Source organism: Dendropsophus ebraccatus, chromosome 1 (assembly GCF_027789765.1).
Source record: "Dendropsophus ebraccatus isolate aDenEbr1 chromosome 1, aDenEbr1.pat, whole genome shotgun sequence".
Taxonomy (NCBI): Eukaryota; Metazoa; Chordata; class Amphibia; order Anura; family Hylidae; genus Dendropsophus; species Dendropsophus ebraccatus.
In genome coordinates, this window is record NC_091454.1 from 9,404,513 (window position 1) to 9,425,877 (window position 21,365).

At 45.2% G+C, this 21,365-nt stretch overlaps 1 protein-coding gene across 1 annotated transcript; it reads right to left on the reverse strand.

Moving 5' to 3' along the window:
- Positions 1–10,273: 10,273 nt before the first annotated feature.
- Positions 10,274–17,753, reverse strand: LOC138788623 (aldo-keto reductase family 1 member C1-like). Its single transcript, XM_069966682.1, has 9 exons — positions 17,564–17,753; positions 14,192–14,359; positions 13,972–14,088; positions 13,633–13,710; positions 12,274–12,396; positions 12,025–12,134; positions 11,761–11,926; positions 11,217–11,299; positions 10,274–10,989 (listed from the first exon to the last, which is right to left on the reverse strand). Exons 1-9 carry the CDS (start codon positions 17,648–17,650, stop codon positions 10,947–10,949), a joined length of 975 nt encoding a protein of 324 aa, XP_069822783.1. The 5' UTR covers positions 17,651–17,753; the 3' UTR covers positions 10,274–10,946.
- Positions 17,754–21,365: the final 3,612 nt, after the last annotated feature.

A 21,365-nucleotide genomic window follows, 5' to 3' on the forward strand; every position in this document is an offset into this window, starting at 1 on the left:
CTGACCTTTTGCATCGTACCTCGACTATCCACCTACTTATTGTTTTTGTACTGCGCCGTCCGACTGTTGCTGACCTGGTTTGGTTGACTTAGGGCCGTATTACACTGGCCGATGGGGGCCCGATAACAACAGTAAACGAGCGCCGATCTTCTAGATCGGCGCTCGTTTATTGGGCCTACTACACGGCCCGACAATCGTTTAGCGAGGGCTGCTGGAAGCCCTAGCTTGAACTGTATACATTACTTATCCAGGCTCCAGGGCTGCTCCTGTGGTCCGCTTCTCCCCGGGTCCCGCACGCTCCAGCTTCAGAGCGGCCTGCTGACACGCCGCTCAGCCAATCACAGGCCACGGCGGTCCCGGCCTGTGATTGGCTGAGCGGCCTGTCAGCAGGCCGCTCTGAAGCTGGAGCGTGCGGGACCCGGGGAGAAGCACAGAGGAAGAGGAGCCCTGCAACCTGGATAGGTATGTATTCCTTTTTGCATATCGTCAGCGTCAGCCACACTCCGCTATTACACGTAGCGGTGTGCGGTCGGCGCCCAACGTATATAGGTCAGAACCTATATCAACGATCAGCCGATGACAACGATCATCGGCTGATCGTGTCTTTATTACACGGACCAATAATTGGCCGGATAGGGCCAATTTGGCCGATTATCGTTCCGTGTAATAGTACCCTTATTGTGTTTGTTTGTTCGTTTGTCTGTCAATGTTCCACATATCAAGAGTAGGGAATGCCTTCGTAGTTGCCCTTGGCCGTTGAGGCAAGTAGGCAGGGACAGTGGGCGGGACTAATCAGGGCTCCCTGTCCTTGATTGTGTATGCCATTTTGCCATTCCTGACATCCTCGTTCGAAGTTCTAAGTGTTCTAAGCTCCTTGAATGTTCTAAGTTCCTAGGGGGAGATTTATCAAACATGGTGTAAAGTGAAACTGGCTCAGTTGCCCCTAGCAACCAATCAGATTCCACCTTTCATTTTCCAAAGAGTCTGTGAGGAATGAAAGGTGGAATCTGATTGGTTGCTAGGGGCAACTGAGCCAGTTTCACTTTACACCATGTTTGATAAATCTCCCCCTAAGTGTTCTAAGCTCCTTGAGGGTTCTGTCTGGGAATAACTATCCGCTGGGAACTCGTACATGATGACCCCAAATACTTTTCACTTTTCAGCAAAAGGATCAGAGACCTGAAATCCAACATTCCTGATCCTTCTTCCCACCTGACATCATCTTTTGAGTGACAGTCGGGAGGCCCCCTCGTTGTGTAGTCCCCCTTATATACATTTTTCACTACATCCCGAAGTCACCCAGAATATGTACTGTGTGAACTTCCTACAGCTGATCATTGTAATCCTATCCTTACTCATACCATAACCACAATCATAAATGCGGTACCTAGGGGCATCATAGGCAGCTGAGGGTAGTAGTTCTTTGGGCAAAGTCTATTGAGATGTCAGGTTCGGCTTTGTGGCTAGATGACAATGATGATCCCTCCTGTGGAACTTTGTAGCTTTGGTCAATGGGGGGTTTAAAGGGAAACTGTCACCAAGACAATGCTATCTATTCTATCGCCATCATGTTACAGAGCAGGAAGAGCTGAGCAGAGTGATATATATCTTTATGGGAAAGATTCAGTATAACTTTATAAAATCTCTGAACATTCTGTGGTAAGGAGTCCAGCGGGCGGTGTCACTCAATAGACTGGACTCTTTAGCATGAATGGCAGGAATTTCAAGTTATACTGAATCTTTTCCCATAAAGATATATATATATATATATATATATATATATATATATATATATATATATATATATGTCTATATTAGGGATGGTCCGAACAGAGTTCGGTTCGGGTTTGTACAAACCCGAACCCTCGGTAATGAGTCCCGCTGTCTGCCCGCTCCGTGGAGCGGGCGGATCCAGCGGGAGGACCGCCTGGAAAACTGGGATACAGCCATAGCCATAGGCTGTATCCCAGTTTTCCAGGCGTTCCTCCCGCTGGACAGACAGCGGGAATCTGCTGCCGAGCGTTCGGGTTCATACGAACCCGAACCTCGGCAGGTTCGGACCATCCCTAATATATATCAAACCACCCAGGTCTTCCTGCTCTATAACATGATGACAATAGGTTAGATATCTTTTTTTATGGTGACAAGTCCCCTTTAAGGTAGAAGCCTTACAGTGATGTATAGTGTCTAGGAGTATAACCATTATATTATGTGATTAGGACGTACAGTGAAAATAGCTGTAAAGTAGAATCCACTATGCTCTAGTTCTGGCTAGAAGCTCACAAAGAGCTAAGTGTAGCAGGAGAGTCCTTGTCCAGCTATTCCCCTCTTCTGTCTCTATCACTGGCAATCATGGGTGCTCCCACTCTACCCTATTTGCACTCTCATATCCTTAGTTCCTGAGGGTAGTTAGTTGTGATCTAGCCAGAGAGGTGAGAGGAGTGTCCAGTCTAGGCTGGACATGTAGCCAGTATGCAGTGCTAAGCTTCAGAAGTGGGGTAACCGGAAGACTAGGACCAATCCTTGCCTATGCCTAGGATCTGTTATGTCAGGACAGTCACCCCCCAAGAAAAGGCAGAGGGGCTGATCCCCAGTAAGGCAAAGATGCTAAGAGCCGAAGTACCTTACAGATGTACGCTTGTCCACCTGAAAATATCTCAAGCGTGTTGGCTACATCTGTGTCCACCAAGGTCCATCTGACTACAGACACATGGACCAGTAAGTACGGTCAAGGTTGTTACATATCCCTAACTGCTCACTGGGTGACTTTGGTGGCTGACACTGCCTCTGGTGCATCTGGGTCTCCGTTGACAGTCTTCAAAACTGCTGGGATGGTGCCAGGATCCCCAACCTCGACAGGTAGCATCATGTGCTAAAAGAAACCAGGCCGTTCTTAAATTAATTTGTCTCGGAGACCGTCAACACACAGGTCAAGAGCTGTGGAGGGCTCTGCGCACTCAGACCGGCCACTGGCTGGGTGCTAACAACCTGACACCAGGTAAGGTGGTGTGCAACAACGGTGCTGCGCCTCAACATCAACGTTTTTGGACTTAGTCTTGACCCATTCAACTTCTGGGTGTCCAAAGTGGAAGAATGGCCTGAGCTTGCTAGACACACCATAGAAGTGTTATCTTGGCCAGCAGCCAGTGTTATCTCGGAACGCACACTCAGCACAGCTGGCGGGGTGATAACTGACAAACGTATCTGTCTATCCACTGACAATGTGGATCGTTTGACCTTTATAAAAATGAATCAAGCGTGGATCTCTGACCATTTTCTTGCCCCGGTTGCCGATGTCACTGACTAGTAAACTGTAGAATGTCTTCTTAAAAATGTGAAATACACATTTCCACAGCACTACATCTTACTTCTGTAGTTCCTATGCCTGCTGCTTCTAAAAATTGGATTCTACTGCTGCCCACAGCAGCGTTCCAAGTGTTTTAACGGAATATATTTTTGAAAAATACACCTCTATGAACATCCTCATCCTCTTTGTTGGCCTCAAAATAGTTATTTTTTAAAAACCTCTTTCTCTCTTGCTACCTAATTTAGTTAAACCGCAACCTCCGTGTTCCCTGCTGGGCTCTTCTCGCTTCCACCAATGGTACCAATTTATCCTCAGTGGGTAAAAAGCCAATTTTTGACAGTCTGCATTGCAGAACAAATTTTTTTTTAAATAATATTTTCATCTGTTAGATGTATCGATGTTTCGTACAGAGGAGTTGGTGGATAAATTTATCCTGAGTGGATACAGAGCCCATTTTTGACAGTCTGCATTGCAGATCCACTTTTTTTCCAATAATCTCTTCATCTGTTAGATGTATGTTCTTAAAGCCAAATTTTAGGCTATGAGTTCTTCCATATTTACAGTTTACTGTTCTGAAGGATATATACATTTTCTCATACATATAGGTGTCAAAATTAACCAGGACATCTCCCATTGAGGGGTGTCCTCTGCCTTCCTTTCATTTTGTAGCTGGTTCAAAGGCAGAAGCCAGCAGCTCCGTAAAGGCCATTTTATCGGCTGTTTATTTAATCTTCGATTTCAAATCAAATCAAAAGAACAGACAGTGAAAAGGCAGCATGATTATAGTGATGCTTTCGAACATCTTCACATTCTCGCAGTTCTCTTTTGTATTTCAGGTACACATAGTAACAGCTATCCATTTCATTAATTTCCTTTAGAAAGTCAAAGAGTTGAGTATAATGATTCTCTAGTGTGGTTAATGACTCATCAAATTCAATTCAATTTCATTAATATTTTTTATTTATTTTTTTAATCGAATCAAATTGAATACATGAGGCACCCCCTGGCAACAGGCTAGGGATATCTGGCTATTCCCGTGTTTTGAGACTCGCAACCGAGGCTCCACGGACTCCGTTTTTGCATATTTAAATTTTGGGGGCATCAGTGGAGACTCTTTATTGAGTACTTCATTGGAATTTTTTCATTGATCTCCTTGAGCTCAGTTATCGCTGTGTTTTGCCAATTGAATACTCCCAAGGGCCACAAAATCAATTTTTGTTTTTAGGTCGAAAAAGTCATCTAACACTAGTGATGAACGTACACTTGAAGCAAATGTCTCGGTCTAGTGTGAATAGCGTAATATTCGCTCATCGCTAAAGAAGTATTTTACCCTTAATTTTTTTCTGTCATTCTTAGAGCCAAATTTTCTTCACTAAGTTGTTCCAGTTTCCTCTTCTGGATGGTAATTTCAGCTTCCCCTTGCCTGTATAGGTATAAAAATAAACCCGAACATCTCCCATTGATTCCTCCCATTGAGTCGAACTTCGAACCAAACTTCACTACTGTTCGAGATTCGACTTGAACTCGAACATTTTACTGTTCGACCATCATTAGTCTCCATACACGATGGTCAGCTGGTTAGAAGAAAATCGGACACCTTAGCCAACACATGCCTAGCGCATTGGGACAACGAAGTCCCTGAGTGTTGTGTCTGCAGTACGGTGAAGTACAGGTGACCTTTGTAACTTACAGGAACAATAAAACCAAATCGTAAGTTCAATCGAGTGTACGTTTAACTCTTCTTATTCTGATCATGTTTATGCTGAAAGTTATTACGCTGCTTTTCATGAATGGTGCAAGTATGGCTGGGTTCACACCTCTTCCAGGGCCTCCATTCAGAGCCTCAGCCGGAGAACTGAGCCAGATGGTCCGTCCAAGACTGGACGCGAACAGATGTAGACTGATACCCAAGAGATGCTTAGTATCCTGATAAAAATACAGAGCTTCTAACCAAAGGTCTATAAAACCCTTAATAATATAAGATAATTAAGAGACACGGTCCAGGACAGAAGAGTCAGAGGCCTACTCAAGAAGAGGAAAGATCAAGTCCAGTTCTCTTGGGGAAAGTGTTCTCCTTGTGTACCAGCCGCATCCTGACCTGAAGGAAGACAAACACCGCCCCCTGCTCCTGCCGCGGGTGGGGTACTCTGGCAGAGTACAGGGGGGCTGTACATCAGTAATATTGGGGCCATCACCCACCTCTGCTGACAGCCTGCCCCGCAGCCTCAGCCTGTCCTGCACTGACAGCAAACACCTCAGCCTCCACTACTTCCTGCTCAGTGGTGATGCAGTGCTGTCGGTGGGAAGCTGGGGGTCTGTGGGTACAGTGCACCTGACACCTGCTGCCTCCCTAACATAGCAGAGCCCACCAGAGCCTTATAGGAATAAAATGTATAATCAATGTGCACACTGTACTATTGCTGCTATCAGTGCCCCCTAGCCAAAACAGACCTGCCCTACAGGATATATGGATTTGAGGGGATGAATTACATGGGTGGGTACTCTGGCAGAATGCAAAGGGACTGTACATCGTGTAGTATTGACTCTTTCTGCCAGTTAGAGGTCACCCAGCTTTCCCAGAACCCTAAAGCCAGTATAATAGAGGTCACCCAGCTTTCCCAGCTCCCTAAAGCCAGTATAATAGAGGTCACCCAGCTTTCCCAGCACTCTATAGCCAGTATAATAGAGGTCACCCAGCTTTCCCAGCTCCCTAAAGCCAGTATAATAGAGGTCACCCAGCTTTCCCAGAACCCTAAAGCCAGTATAATAGAGGTCACCCAACTTTCCCAGCACTCTATAGCCAGTATAATAGAGGTCACCCAGCTTTCACAGCACCCGAAAGCCAGTATAATAGAAGTCCCCTAGCTTTCCCAGCATCTTTTGCTAAGTATAATAGAGGTCACCCTATCATCCTTGTGCTGCCTGATAGATATTAGACAGATATGTGATAGAAGGTAGATAGATAATTGATACATAGATAATTAATAGATAGATAATCGTCTGCTGAGGTTCTCACTCAGACTCGCTGGCTCCCCCTAGGCTGAACCCCTAGCTACGCCCCTGGGTCTGGTGTAAGGTTGCCCTGATCCCACTGTCATACCGCTACCCCTACATGTGTGCAGTAGAAATGAGCGAGTAGTGAAATATTCGAATTCCGAGAATTCAAATCGAATAAGCACCGAAATTCGACTATTCGAATGAATATTTGATCCCATTATAGTCTAAGGGAAAAAAATTCTCGGCACTTAAAAATCCAAATTCGACCACTTGGAGGTCACCAAGTCCCCCCATGAAACCCCAATAAAAGATGCCAACGCCTCCGGAATGACACTGGGACATTAGGGGGAGCATGCCTGGGTGCACCCGACACCCCAAAATCGCAGTATAATGCCACTCTCCGCAATTGCGAAGGAAAAATATTTGCGAACACTTTACGAACGTTTACGGCAATGTTCACACATTTCCTTCGTATTTCTTGTGCGGCGTTACATACATGATTCCAATGTGCGTCCGTAGAGGGTCATGTTATTGCATGTAATGCTGTAAGAACGTTACTGAAACAGCATGTATGACGTGCCTTTTACTGGGCTACTGGAACAATATGTATCACGTGCCTTTTACTGGGCTACTGGAACAGTATGTATCACGTGTCTTTTACTGGGCAACTGGAACAATATGTATCACGTGCCTTTTACTGGGCTACTGGAACAATATGTATCACGTGCCTTTTACTGGGCAACTGGAACAGTATATATCAAGTGCCCTTAGTGGGCTACACCAGGGACACTATAAGTCACTTGTACACACTGGGTACTGGAATGAATACACCTGCTGATGCTGCTGTTATATCATCTATTTCTTAGCACTGAGAAGCTTTGGATTCAGAGATGACTTTTTCGCTGGATCTTAGCCCTGAAAAGGACTTTTGGGTTCAGTAGTAAGCCTGCCCGACCAAAACGCTACTAAAACCTATCTCTCCCTGCTCCAAGATCTATCCCTGGCTAGGTTAAAAGCGCACCTGCGGTCGAGAGGCGGGAGCCAAGTATTTAAGATTCAAGGTCATGTGGTTCAGCCATCCAATGAGGGTAGACACCGTTCTCGCACTGCGTGCGTACTCCCAGGGTCCCTCACGGCCTCTCTGCATGGTGATTGGATTAATAAAAGCGCCAAGTACGATGGGAGGGATTTCAAATGTTTCCCGCGTATTCGCCACACTACTCGATTGAATTTGAGTCTTTTGAATGCCGCAATATTCAATAGAATACTCTAGAGTGCAGCCATTATTCTCAGCCATCACTATGCAGCCATCTTTGTAGTGATATATACACATCCCTGCTTGTCTTGTAGAATTGTATCTGTCATAGTGACTGACTATACCAGTGTTCCTACAATTCCCATCACATCCTGCCATATGAAGGCTAGCTGGGCATGCTGGGAGCTGTAGTTTTGGAGAGACACAGGTTGGAGAACCCTGGAGTATATTAAGAAGTCATCCCAGCTAGTTGTCATCACAGATCGCCCATCTTCCATCACCTGATACTCCACCAGCAGCCCACTGATTTATAGTAGAGCTCGCTGTGGTGTGAGGGAGGAGGAGGCCACGCCCACTGATTTATAGTAGAGCTCGCTGTGGTGTGAGGGAGAGGGGAGGCCACGCCCACTGATTTATAGTAGAGCTCGCTGTGGTGTAAGGGGGAGGGGAGGCCACGCCCACTTTCTGTCAGCCAGGAGAAAAATTCATTTATTTGTTTGAGACGAACAACTGGGGATATCTCAGCAACCGCACAAGATATCCACACAAGTTAGGGCTCTTTTTAAAGGGTAACACGTGGGCTTTTTATAAGTGTAATTTCATTTTTTGGTCACTTAAATTATAGTTGTGCTTTAAAGACCAGCATCACTTCTTCTACTAGCCTGAGAGGATGACATTAAATGAATGGTCTTTAAGCATCCAAAACCTTTAAGGACCTCTGCTTTGGATTGAACATTTCTGTTTGGGACGTGCTGTCAACGTTTCAAAGAAGCCCCCTAACCCTCCATGTCTAATTATTCTGATATACCTACAGTATGGACTCCAGTGTTGACGCTAGTGGAGAATCCCCAGAATGTGCGCTGTGTGAACTAGATATATTGTGCTTATTGTAATCAGATACTTCTGAAATATCCAAGAACAATCTCATTCCTCAAGTGTGAACACCACAAAACCTAGCTTAACCCTTACTTCTACAATAAACACAGTTTGACAGTAACCTGACAGAAGAACCTGAGCTGAACCATATTTAGTCTCCATGCCGGGAAATGCTGTCCTTCAGATTTGACACTGATGTCCATCTGTCACGATAGACCTGGCCCTTCGTGACCCCATGATCAGAAGTCACACGGGATGAGATCAGACTGTTGGGAAATAATGGCTTTCTATAACTACTGCATCTGCAAAGGCCTCAATTTATGTAAATAAAATACTACTGCATCTGCAAAGGCCTCAATTTATGCAAATAAAATACTGTTATGGCGCCATCTATTGGTGACTTTTCAGAAATTTTTTTGTTCTCTAATAAATGGTAAGCGCATCACCTGAAGACCCCGTTGTCTGATGTTTATCTCATCTGAAGCAGCAGAATATCCTCCAGAGCCCCCTTAGTTGAGGAAGTTTAATTTCTCAGTATTTTTAGAGTAATAATTATTGATGAGCGGACCCTTGGAAGATCGGGTTTGATGCATTAGGATAAACTTAAAAAAAAAAAAGCCCAATTCAGGTGGCTGGATTTGACCTGAACCCCAACCAGAATTTACAGTCTTGCTCCCAGGGAGATAAGTGGGCATGCATAGGCACAGGGCGCATTCTATTGGGGGATGGGGGGGGGGAATCAATCAAGCAGAGCACCTGTCAAAATGATGGGTGTTCCACTCCTGCCTTATTTTGTCTCTTTTTGTTTTTAAGATATTGGTATCCCGAGGACTACTCTGGATTCTGTGGTTTATTTAAAATAAAATGGTCAATGAGGGGTGCTTTTATTTCAATAAAAAAATATTTCTAGTGTATATTGACTTTTTTAAGCAGTTTACAAGCTTAACAGTGGAAGCCCTCTAATAGACAGCATCCATTACTAAGCCGGGGCTTAGTGTTAGCTCGTAAAATGGCTAACACTATCCTATAACACTAAGCGTCAAATAATGGTGCTCCTGATCTGGGAGGTAGCAGGCTGGTATTACTAGGCTGGGAAGCGCCAAAATAATTCCCACCTGGTACTACTAGGCTGCTGCTGTTTGTTTTTTTACCTGGGTGGTTATGAAAAATAAGGTTTCCAACATGCTTTGCAGTTCGCTCATCCCTAGTACCGTATTTTCCGTCGTATAGGGCGACTGGGCAAATAAGACGGCCCCTGACTTTTAAGAAGATTGTCAGGGGTTCGCCTTATACGGTGGAAAATGTTAACCCCTGTCTGACCACAGCCCTGCTTAGGTCAGGCAGGGGTTAACTGCAGCTAAATGAAAAAAAGAAAAAACAGTTAACTCACCTGGGGCCCATTCCCGGCCTCCACGCGCCTCCTGTCCCGTTCCCGCCGCAGGCAGTGTGATGTACACTGACTGCGCCGGGATCCCTCAAGCCCTCCGATGAGACGCTCGGCTACCGGGAGAGCTTGGAAAGAATGACAGAGTATTCAGGAGGCTCTGGAAGTACCCGAAGCCTCTGTCATTCTTCTGAAGCTCCCCCTTGTGTTTTGAGAGGGCTTTACATGATAACAGGTTCTCACCCTTTAGGACACAGATAACCGAAACTGATACAGAATTGAATGGAGCCTTAAAAACTTTAACGTCCAGATCAGCTATATATATATATATATATATATATATATATATATATATATATACAGTATATATATATATATATATATATATACTGTATATATTAGGAAATAAATTTTTTAAAGTAAAATTGACCACCCACTGAATTTACTTGCAGTATTCTAAAACTTGACATCTTTTATTGCAATAAACATAGGACATTGTTCTTTCATCACCAAACACTTGTAGGTTTCGATGTGGAATCGGTAAGAGATCCAGGTGATATATTCTGCAGAGACGGAATGTAAGAATTTCCCATATTCTCAGTCCATGTGGAAGAATCTGCCCCATAGATGGTATAATCCATTGGAAGTCAGACTAAGGAACAAAGTAGGGTATAAACCCACACACCGTATACGCAGCGTATTTACTGCTGCGATACGCAGCAAACAAGCAGCAAATACGCAGCAGATGAGATCTAGATAACTGAACACAGCATCAAATCTTCACCATCAAATCTGCTGCGTATTTGTTGCGTATCTGCTGTGTATACGGTGTGTGGGTTTGTACCCGTAAGATGTCAGGGTTCACAGTGAGCCTTGGACAGACTTACCAAACTGTTCAGGTTCAACAATGTTCTCCAAACCCAAATGCTCTGCTTTTGACTCCAGGCAACTGGAGAAGTTGGATTCCGCAAAAACATCGATACAGTCATAGCCCATTCATAGGCTGTATTCATGTTTTCCTGGCAACCCTAGGGCAGCATCCAACTTCTTCAAATGACTAGCGTTCGAGTTTGCGAGTTTGGAGAACATTGCTAAACTATTTATAGAAGGGATTCAAGGCAGTGTTTCTAATACTCATCATGAAAGGGATACTTTGGGTGTTCTTTCCAGCTGAAATGGTAAAAATAAAGAAATTAAAAATAAAAAAATAGGTACAAATGGGGGGGGACATAAAAAATTTAAGGGAACCTGTTAGCCAGGCTAAGGACCGGGTCCAGAAGCGGGACTTGAAGGGAGGGTTAAGTATGCCAGGCTCCGCCACCTTAGCCGGGCTGACAGGTCCTCTTTAAGTAATAATAAGTAATAAGTCATTTTATTTAATTTAAAAAGACACTTACCTATCAAGAGTCAAGTAACGGAAATTTTTATTGGCTCCATCGAGGGCTTTCATGTCTTCATCGCTCAACTCAAAGTCAAAAACCTGGAGGAGTGAGAAAAAAAAATTATAGTTAGAGCCACCTTTCCAGGTAGCCATTGATAGATGTTTTTTTTTAGATGATCATCATCTTGCATCCAAAAAAATTCCGTTATTTTTGGAATAATGGGTGTTGTTTTGAAATAACTGCAGTTATTTGGGCTCAAAATGCCAACCGTCCCCTCCAAAAAACGGCCATCAAATGGCCAAAAACAAGATGTTGTGCAGTCGTGGCCTAAACATGTAAAAGGTAAGAATAAGTTAGCGCCACCATTTTTGATTAACGGTGGCTGATAAAAATTGGATGCACCCCTGGGAAATCCAGGAAAATATGGATACGGCCATAGGCTTCATCCATGTTCTCCAGGACACCCTTGGGCTGCAAACGATTGGACTCCAGCATGTTCGAGTTGTGCTCACCTCTAACCATTATGTATAAGGCAACAAAGTGATTTTCCTCTATTTACCTGGAAGTTCTGCTTAATCCTCTCAGGGCTGAAACTTTTCGCAAGAGCAACGATTCCCCTCTGCATCAGATACCGCATGGTCACCTGCGCCGGGGAGCGGTCCAGCTTCTTAGCCACTGTATTCAATACGGGGTCTTCAAGAACTCTGGGGGAATCCTGATCGATCCTGTCAGACATGAAGACAACACATTCAACATTTCTATAATTTTCTGATCCAGGACCAGGATATAATGTAATATAGTAAGCCACTATACGTATACTTACCAGCCCTCCGCCCTGCTGGTCCCCAATACTCCATATGCCACCAGCACAATGTCATGGGATTTGCAGAACTCCAGTAATTTGCTCTGATTCAGATATATGTGGCATTCTACCTGTATAGGGACGAATACACGGAAGAAAATCAGTATGTCCGTCATCTTACATGTATTGTCACCCACCAATCCTAGAACCAGAGAGAACTAAGAAATTAGTGTAAAGTCTTTAATTTTAGGGGAAATACATAGTAGATACCTGGTTGCACACTGGTTTGTACTTCAGTCCCGGCATGTTCAGAATAAGCTCCAACTGGCGACGGTTGAAGTTGGAGACACCGATGGATCGGACCAGTCCGGCATCTTTGCACACTTCCATAGCCTAGAAATTAAAAATAATTACAGTAATACCTCGGTGTTCAAACACAAACCACTTTTCCCCTTGAAGTATCTGAACAAACAATAGATAACTTTTGTTGGTACAGACCTGTGCTCACTAAATCTGTGCTGGGAGATACTTTGAGTGCTCAGGAAGGATAGCAGTGCTCACATAGCGTAGTGTTGACCAGTCAAGAGAAGAGTAGAGGAGTTTGTCGTGAGAGCCCCAACCCAGGGTAGTAGTGTGCTCTGCCGAAACTTGAGAGAGAGATACTTGAGAGAAGAATACTTGTGCCAGTGTTTTACTAACCACTGTTTTACTTCTGCCCTGCAGTGTCGGGGTACCAGTTATACTAAGGTGAGACAAGCCCCAGACTAGGTTACCTGGGCGAAGCTAAGGTTCCGAGGGTGTCCCTGTTGCACTGCGAGATAGAGTACGTAGACCTTTGTGCGGTTGCTTTGCTCTATCCGTGTCAGTTCCTCTGCCTTAGGAGACCACCCTTTACTTTCTAGAGAGGTTCACAGCGTGGGCTGTGGTGATCTCTGACTTGTCCTCCTGTACGGGTTTAATACTGCATAGTGTCGGTAGTCATAGTCTTGAAAGTAAAAGTCTCTGTGTTCTCCATACACATGTGTCTCTGACCACTGACACAACTCACCTGGACCGTCCCCTAGGGGCTGTGTATGTATGTATAGAATGCAGAGGTAGGTAGAAAAGAAAGAGTATCTCAAATTGGTCAGCACAGACCATGTGGTACAAAAATACAGTAACCCTTTAGCAGCTACAGCTGTGCAACACATAGAATTTAAACATAGCACTGGCACCTTGTGATAAAACTAAAGAATGCACCTTCATCAACACTGAAGGGGTAACTTTTAAACAGGTGCCATACAAGGAACACCAGTGGTGGGACACCACTCATGATGCATCACTTCTTACTGCTAGTCCAGAGGAGGTAAGTGGTGGCGCTCTTGCATCACTACTTAACTGTTTACACTCTGAGCTCCTAAGTTTGCTTCATAGCGCCGTAGGCACATAATGGCGTACAGCATGGGTTGTCTGGTCACAGACGCCCATACCATACCCTTACGGCAAGGGTCGTCTAGGGTATAATAGTATAATGTATCACTAAGATAAGCCGGTGGCACCACATGAGGTTGCCCCACAATGGACACTACAGGTGAAGGGTGGTACCACATCCCAATTATATAAATTTTCCCTAGAACCATCATACTTTACCTTCCATGTATCTCGGATATCCGTATTATGAAAAATAGGTTTCCCATTTTCATCTGTAGGTAAGGGATTATCTCCGGGCTGGAGGAGGAAAAGCAAAATTCAGTCATTGTTCAAATTTACAGTATTAGCAAAGTTACTCCGCTACAGTGTGTCTCCTCTAGTCGTAACCAGAGCTGCATTTAGATCATGACTTTTCTCTATTAGGCCTCACAGCTCTCTGTTTCCCCCTTCAGGTTCAGTTTCTGTGCTGCTTTGGTTGTGACTAGAGTATACACATAATAATAACAGTAATAATAATACAAAGCAAAACCACGCTACACAATCTATGACCGGACAAACCTGAAAGTCCACAGGGCAGTGAATTATAAAGAGATCCATGTAATCCAGCTGCAGATCCTTCAGAGAGTGCTCCAGGGCTGGTCGGACCCTCTCAGGCGAGTGGTTATTATTCCAAAGCTAAAAAAGAATGTGCCTGCAAATGAGCATTGCCCCCTAGTGGTCAAGTTAAAACAGGAAAATTTGGATCTGAGTTTAGAAGATTGTGATTTTTTTCTTTTACCTTCCCAGTATAAAAAACGTCTCCTCTCTTCACCGTCCCGTCAGCGATCTTTGAGTTTATACCTTTGCCGACCTCAACCTCATTCCCGTACATAAAGGCGCCGTCCAAGTGGCGGTATCCGACCTCGATGGCCACTTTGACACTCTCCTCTGCCTGTTCTTTGGTGTACTGTGCGGAAATAGAATTTAAGCATAAAATGAAAAAAAAAATACATATATATATTCATCTATCTGTTCCGTTTTGTGCAAGAAACAAGGGTCCCCAACCCTAGACACTAGTTTGCTAAGCGGATCAGAGGGGGCATCCTCCTCACTGGAGGACCCAATATGGACACGAATTACATTGTCGGCTCTGTGATTGTTTTAGTAATACTTTATTCCTGGTGCTGCAGGGAACCTGAACTTCCTGCCAAGATCTCCTACGGATCACAGGTTATCACTGAGGCTCCTAGCGGGGGGGGGGTTGTAATCACTTTATCATTGAGGAAGGGCCGAACTTGGACAAAAAATCAGCCCTGGCACACAAACTACCCCACAAGCCAACATAACAACATTATAAGCCAGCATTCATCAGCTGGTCCTCCACACTTAGGACTCCTGTTTCTCCCAAAAGCTTGGGGTGTTTCCTTGCTTCTCTAAGTTAGGACCTACTAAGTCTGTAGTTTGGACCATCTGCAATGCTTGTTACCTGTGACCTTTCCCACCTCTAATGGCAAAACTATTTAAGTTAACCCTGTGTGGCCTGGCTGTTAACACCTGTGCGGCCTACACCATTTTCTATGTGGTCTATGTCCTCAGGGGATCGGTAGGAACAGGGAAACTTGCTGGATCAGCTTGGCCGTGACGTTGAAAAAAAAACACCACCTGGCCCAGCCTGTTGTCCGCCATGCTTACAGCACTGGAGATTTTGATTGGTCCATTATAAGTCTATGGAGATTGTTTTATACAGTAATATGGAAATTGCAGAGAGCCAGGGAGTGACGCTCTCAGCTGTGTGCTTCTCCCCCTGTATCTGGAGATCATTGGAGTTCTGAACACCCAGACCCCACTGATCAATATTTTTGACATGTCTCTTTTATAGTTACAGGGGTGTTACAAATTCTCAATAGCCCATTCCTTATCTTTAAACCCCCCTGACCAGACCCCTATGGATTCCTTTTCAGACTTCAGATCTCACATTCAGACATGAAGAGCAAAAAAAACCAAAAACTAGAAATCGGAAGACAAAAGTGCAAAAAAAAAAAAGTGTCTCCCTCATAGAGTATGGGGGAGCAGGACTGTGCATGAGCACATTAGTAATTTTGTACATACCTCCCAACTGTCCCGGATTTCCCGAAAACGGGACTGTCCCGCGGTCCCGGAACGGCCCCCCGTGTCCCGCATTATATGTGGCCCCAGCGAAAAAAACAATAAACCAGTAACTCACCTGTCCGCTGGTCCCAGCAGCTCCTCTCCCGGCAGAGCGCGCACTCCCGTCATCCTCCGGGGCGGGCAGCGGGGTACAGAGACACTGACTGTACCGGAAGTGACCTGCAGCCTCTATTAGGAATCACTTCCGGTACAGTCAGTGTCTGTATACCCCGCCCCGGAGGATGACGGGAGTGCGCGCTCTGCCGGGAGAGGAGCTGCTGGGACCGGAGGACAGGTGAGTTACTGGTTTATTGTTTTTTTCCGCTGGGGCCACACTAATGGGGGGTATTGGCTACTCTGTGGGGCATATATGGGGGCATTGGCTACTATGTGGGGGGATTGGCTACTATGTGGGGCACTATATGGGGGGATTGGCTACTATGTGGGGAACTATATGGGGGGATTGGCTACTATGTGGGGCACTATATGGGGGGATTGGCTACTATGTGGGGAACTATATGGGGGATTGGCTACTATGTGGGACACTATATGAGCATTGGCTACTATGTGGGGGGATTGGCTATTATGTGGGGCACTATATGGGGGGATTGGCTACTATGTGGGGAACTATATGGGCATTGGCTACTATGTGGGGCACTATATGGGGGCATTGGCTACTATGTGGGGCACTATATGGGCATTGGCTACTATGTGGGGCACTATATGGAGGGATTGGCTACTATGTGGGGCACTATATGGGGGATTGGCTACTATGTGGGACACTATATGGGCATTGGCTACTATGTGGGGCACTATATGGGGGGATTGGCTACTATCTGGGGCACTATATGGGCATTGGCTACTATGTGGGGCATTATATGGGCATTGGCTACTATGTGGGGCACTATATGGGGGATTGGCTACTATGTGGGGCACTATATGGGGGCATTGGCTACTATGTGGGGCACTATATGGAGGGATTGGCTACTATATGGGGCACTATATGGGCATTGGCTACTATGTGGGGCACTATATGGGGGGGATTGGCTACTATGTGGGGGCACTATATGGGCATTGGCTACTATGTGGGGCACTATATGGGCATTGGCTACTATGTGGGGCACTATATGGGGGATTGGCTACTATGTGGGGCACTATATGGGCATTGGCTACTATGTGGGGCACTATATGGAGGGATTGGCTACTATGTGGGGCACTATATGGGGGATTGGCTACTATGTGGGGCACTATATGGGCATTGGCTACTATGTGGGGCACTATATGGGGGATTGGCTACTATGTGGGGCACTATATGGGGATTGGCTACTATGTGGGGCACTATATGGAGATTGGCTACTATGTGGGGCATATTTGGGGGCATTGGCTACTATGTGGGGCACTATATGGGGGGATTGGCTACTATGTGGGGAACTATATGGGCATTGGCTACTATGTGGGGCACTATATGGGGGCATTGGCTACTATGTGGGGCACTATATGGGCATTGGCTACTATGTGGGGCACTATATGGAGGGATTGGCTACTATGTGGGGCACTATATGGGGGATTGGCTACTATGTGGGACACTATATGGGCATTGGCTACTATGTGGGGCACTATATGGGGGGATTGGCTACTATCTGGGGCACTATATGGGCATTGGCTACTATGTGGGGCACTATATGGGCATTGGCTACTATGTGGGGCACTATATGGGGGATTGGCTACTATGTGGGGCACTATATGGGCATTGGCTACTATGTGGGGCACTATATGGGGGATTGGCTACTATGTGGGGCACTATATGGGGATTGGCTACTATGTGGGGCACTATATGGAGATTGGCTATTATGTGGGGCATATTTGGGTGCATTGGCTACTATGTGGGGCACTATATGGGGCATTGGCTACTATGTGGGGCACTATATGGGGGATTGGCTACTATGTGGGGCACTATATGGGGATAGTTATATAGAGATGTGGCGGTGGTATCTGAATGTACTACAACAAGATGGTCACTCACCGGCTCCGGGGCATAGGTGCCAAATCCAATCACTGGTATCTTATATCTATCGTTCAGGACAAAATAGGAGTCTGGCCTGAGTGCCATAGTGCAATGTGTCCCAATGTCCTGTGCTGTCTGTCTGCTGTATACAGGGTGTGTGCCGTGTATACACACTCCTCGCCCCTCCTCTCTGCAGCCAGTCCTAGGAGTGTGGGGCCTCATGGAATCTGAGCTCTGACTTTTGCACAGTCATTGTGAACAGAGGAATGAATAGAGCGCTGACCTGTAGTCTGTACACGGTCAGAAGCAAACGCTGATACTTATAACCAAAGAACAGATTGTTAGTTAGAAGCTGGGGGACAATGAATATGGAGGTCCTAGAGGACATCACACATCTCTGCTCCAGCCCTGAACATCTAAGCTCCTCATTCTGAGTTCTAAGTGTTCTAAGCTCCCTGAATTTTCTAAGTGTTCTAAACTCCCTGAATTTTCTAAGTGTTCTAAACTCCCTGAGTTTTCTAAGTGTCCTAAGCTCCTTGAGTGTTCTAAGTGTTCTAAGCTCCTTGAGTGTTCTAAGCTCCTTGAGTGTTCTAAGCTCCTTGAGTTTTCTAAGTGTCCTAAGCTCCTTGAGTGTTTTAAGTTCTAAGTAATCTAAGCTCCTTGAGTGTTCTAAGTGTTCTAAGCTCTTGGAGTGTTCTAAGCATTCTAAGCTCCTTGAGTGTTCTAAGCTCCTCGAGTTTTCTAAGTGTCCTAAGCTCCTTGAGTGTTCTAAGTTCTAAGTAATCTAAGCTCCTTGAGTGTTCTAAGTGTTCTAAGCTTTTGGAGTGTTCTAAGTTCTAAGCGTTCTAAGCTCCTTGAGTGTTCTAAGCTCCTCGAGTTTTCTAAGTGTCCTAAGCTCCTTGAGTGTTCTAAGTTCTAAGTAATCTAAGCTCCTTGAGTTTTCTGAGTGTTTTAGAAGTTCTATGTGTTCTAAGCTCCTTGAGTGTTCTAATTTCTAAGTGTTCTAAGCTCCTTGAGTTTTCTAAGTGTTCTAAACTTCTCCAGTGTTCTAAGCTCCTCTGGTTTTCTAAGTTCTAAGTGTTCTAAGCTCCTTGAGTGTTCTGTCTGGGAATAAGCATCAGCTGTGAGCTCATACATGATGACCCCAAATGCTATTGACTTTACAGCAAAAGGATCAGAGACCTGAAATCATACATTCCTGATCCTTCTCCCCACCTGATACCATCTTTTGAGGGACAGTCGGGAGACCCCCTTGTTGCGTAGTCCCCCCTTATATAATGAGATGGTCTCCATTTTACACTACATCCCGAAGTCACCTAGAACATGTACTGTGTGAACTTCCTACAGGTGCTCATTGTAATCCTATCCCTTTGGTCTCGTGAGAATATCCTGGAACAATCACATTCCTGAAGTGACAAAACCTGTAACACCTTAACCCTTAGACTGGGTTCACACTGCGTTTTTGCAATCCGTTTTTTCAAAAAATGGATGAAAAAAACGAATGCATTTGTGTGCATCCGTTTTGAGCCGTTTTTCCATTGACTTCCATTGTAAATTGACGGACACAAAAACGTAGCTGACACTACTTTTGTGATTCAAACACAAATGCATCCGTTTTTTTCATCCGTTTTTCATCCGTTTTTTGCAAAAAACGGATGAAAAAAAATGCAGTGTGAACCCAGCCTTACTTATACCATAACCACAATCATAAATGTGGTACCCAGGAGCATGATAGGTGGAGTAGTCAGGGCAGCTGAGGGTAGTAGTTCTTTGGGCAAGGTCTATTGAGATGTCAGGTTCGGCTCTGTGGCTAGATGACAATGTAGATCCCTCCAGTGGAACTTTGTAGCTTTGGTCAAAGGGGGGTTTAAAGGGAACCTGTCACCAAGACAATGCTATCTATTCTATCGCCATCATGTTATAGAGCAGGAAGAGCTGAGCAGAGTGATATATATCTTTATGGGAAAGATTCAGTATAACTTTATAAAATCTCTGATCATTCTGTGGTAAGGAGTCCAGCGGGCGGTGTCACTCAATAGACTGGACTCTTTAGCTATGGAAACATCAGAAATTTAAGGTTATACATAATTTTTTCCCATAAAGTTATATATTAATCCGCCCAGGTCTTTCTGCTCTATAACATGATGCCGATAGCTTAGATAGCATTTTCATGGTGACAGGTCCCCTTTTAGGTAGAAGCCTTACAGTGATGTATAGTGTCTGGGGGTATAACCATTATATTATGTGTGTAAACATGTGATTAGGATGTACAGTGGAAAATAGTGATGAGCGAGTACTAAAATGCTCGGGTGCTTGTTACTCGAACCGAATATCTCCCGATACTCGAGTGCTCGTTTCGAGTAACGAACCCCATTGAAGTCAATGGGAGACTTGAGCATTTTTTGAGGGGACTCAGGTTCGGTAGAGGGAAGGTCGTATGAAAACCTGTCAACCTCAGAAATTGATGGAAACACAACGGAAATGGACAGGAAACAGCAGTGCCTATGAGGCTGCCTAATGGCACCATTATGCCTAATTCTGTGCAACAGCCTGGTTAAAACAGAGGTAGGCATATGGACCACCCAAAAACTCAGCCTGACACAGCATGGCAGTGAGAACAGAGCAAACAAGGTAGAAGCGGTAGCCAGTTAGCCTTCCAAAAATTATACCAGACCTAGCATGGCATTGAGCACACAGAGAATCCTTAAAAGTGAGTGAGGAAGCATGTGAGCCTCCCAAAAATTAGGCCAGAAGCAGCATGGCATTGAGCACACAGAGGACCATTACAAGTGAGTGAGGAAGCAAGTGAGCCTCCCAAAAATTCACCCGGGTTCACCCATGAATGAATACACTTTCAATCCTTTAACCCTTTCCCGCACGAGGACGTAACTGTACATCCTCGCGCGGGTGCGGGCGTCCAGAGTGGGGCCGCGCGGCGACCCCGCTCTGAACCGCGGCGGTCCTGGGTGCCGCTTGTAGCCCGGGACCGCCGGTATTAGCGGGCACGGTCCGATCGCCGTGCCCGCTAATACAGTAATCAGATGCAGCTGTTAAACATGACAGCTGCATCCGATTACCGGATGCAGCTTATCCCTGGTGTCTAGTGGTGGAGATCGCTCCTCCGGGACGTTGTCCCGGAGGAGCGATCTCCGTAACTGAAGCCGGCCGGGGACCGCTCCAAGATGGCGCCGTCCCCTACTCGGCACTCATTTACTTCCGGCTGCAGCAGCCGGAAGTAAACGAGTGCCTATCTCATGGATCTCTGCAGCATATCTATGTAGCAGAGATCTCTATGAGAGATCAAAGTGTATATACTAGAAGTCCCCTAGGGGGAATAACCCTAACTCCAGGGGGGCTTCTAGTATATGTGTAAAAAAAAAAAAAAAAAGTGTTGTCATTAGTAAAAAGCCCCCTCCCCTAATAAAAGTCTGAATCACCCCCCTTTTCCCAGGTTATTAATAAAAGTAAATAAATAAATAAACATGTTTGGTATCGCCGCGTGCGTAATCGCCCGAACTATTAATTAATCACATTCCTGATCTCGCACGGTAAACGGCGTCAGCGCAAAAAAATCCCAAAGTGCAAAATTGCACATTTTTGGTCGCATCAAATCCAGAAAAAATGTAATAAAAAGCGATCAAAAAGTCGTATATGCGCAATCAAGGTACCGATAGAAAGAACACATCATGGCGCAAAAAATGACACCTGACACAGCCCCATAGACCAAAGGATAAAAGCGCTATAAGCCTGGGAATGGAGTGATTTTAAGGAACGTATATTTGTTAACAATGGTTTGAATTTTTTTACAGGCCATCAGATA

Bases quoted from the DNA above. Each gene is read 5' to 3' on its own strand.
- LOC138788623 (XM_069966682.1), bottom strand. From the start codon at position 17,650: ATGGCACTCAGGCCAGACTCCTATTTTGTCCTGAACGATAGATATAAG. The intron at 14,360-17,563 runs GTGAGTGACCAT...ATTTCCGCACAG, and splicing joins GCACCTATGCCCCGGAGCCG to TACACCAAAGAACAGGCAGA. The intron at 12,397-13,632 runs GTAAAGTATGAT...TTTAATTTCTAG, and splicing joins ATATCCGAGATACATGGAAG to GCTATGGAAGTGTGCAAAGA.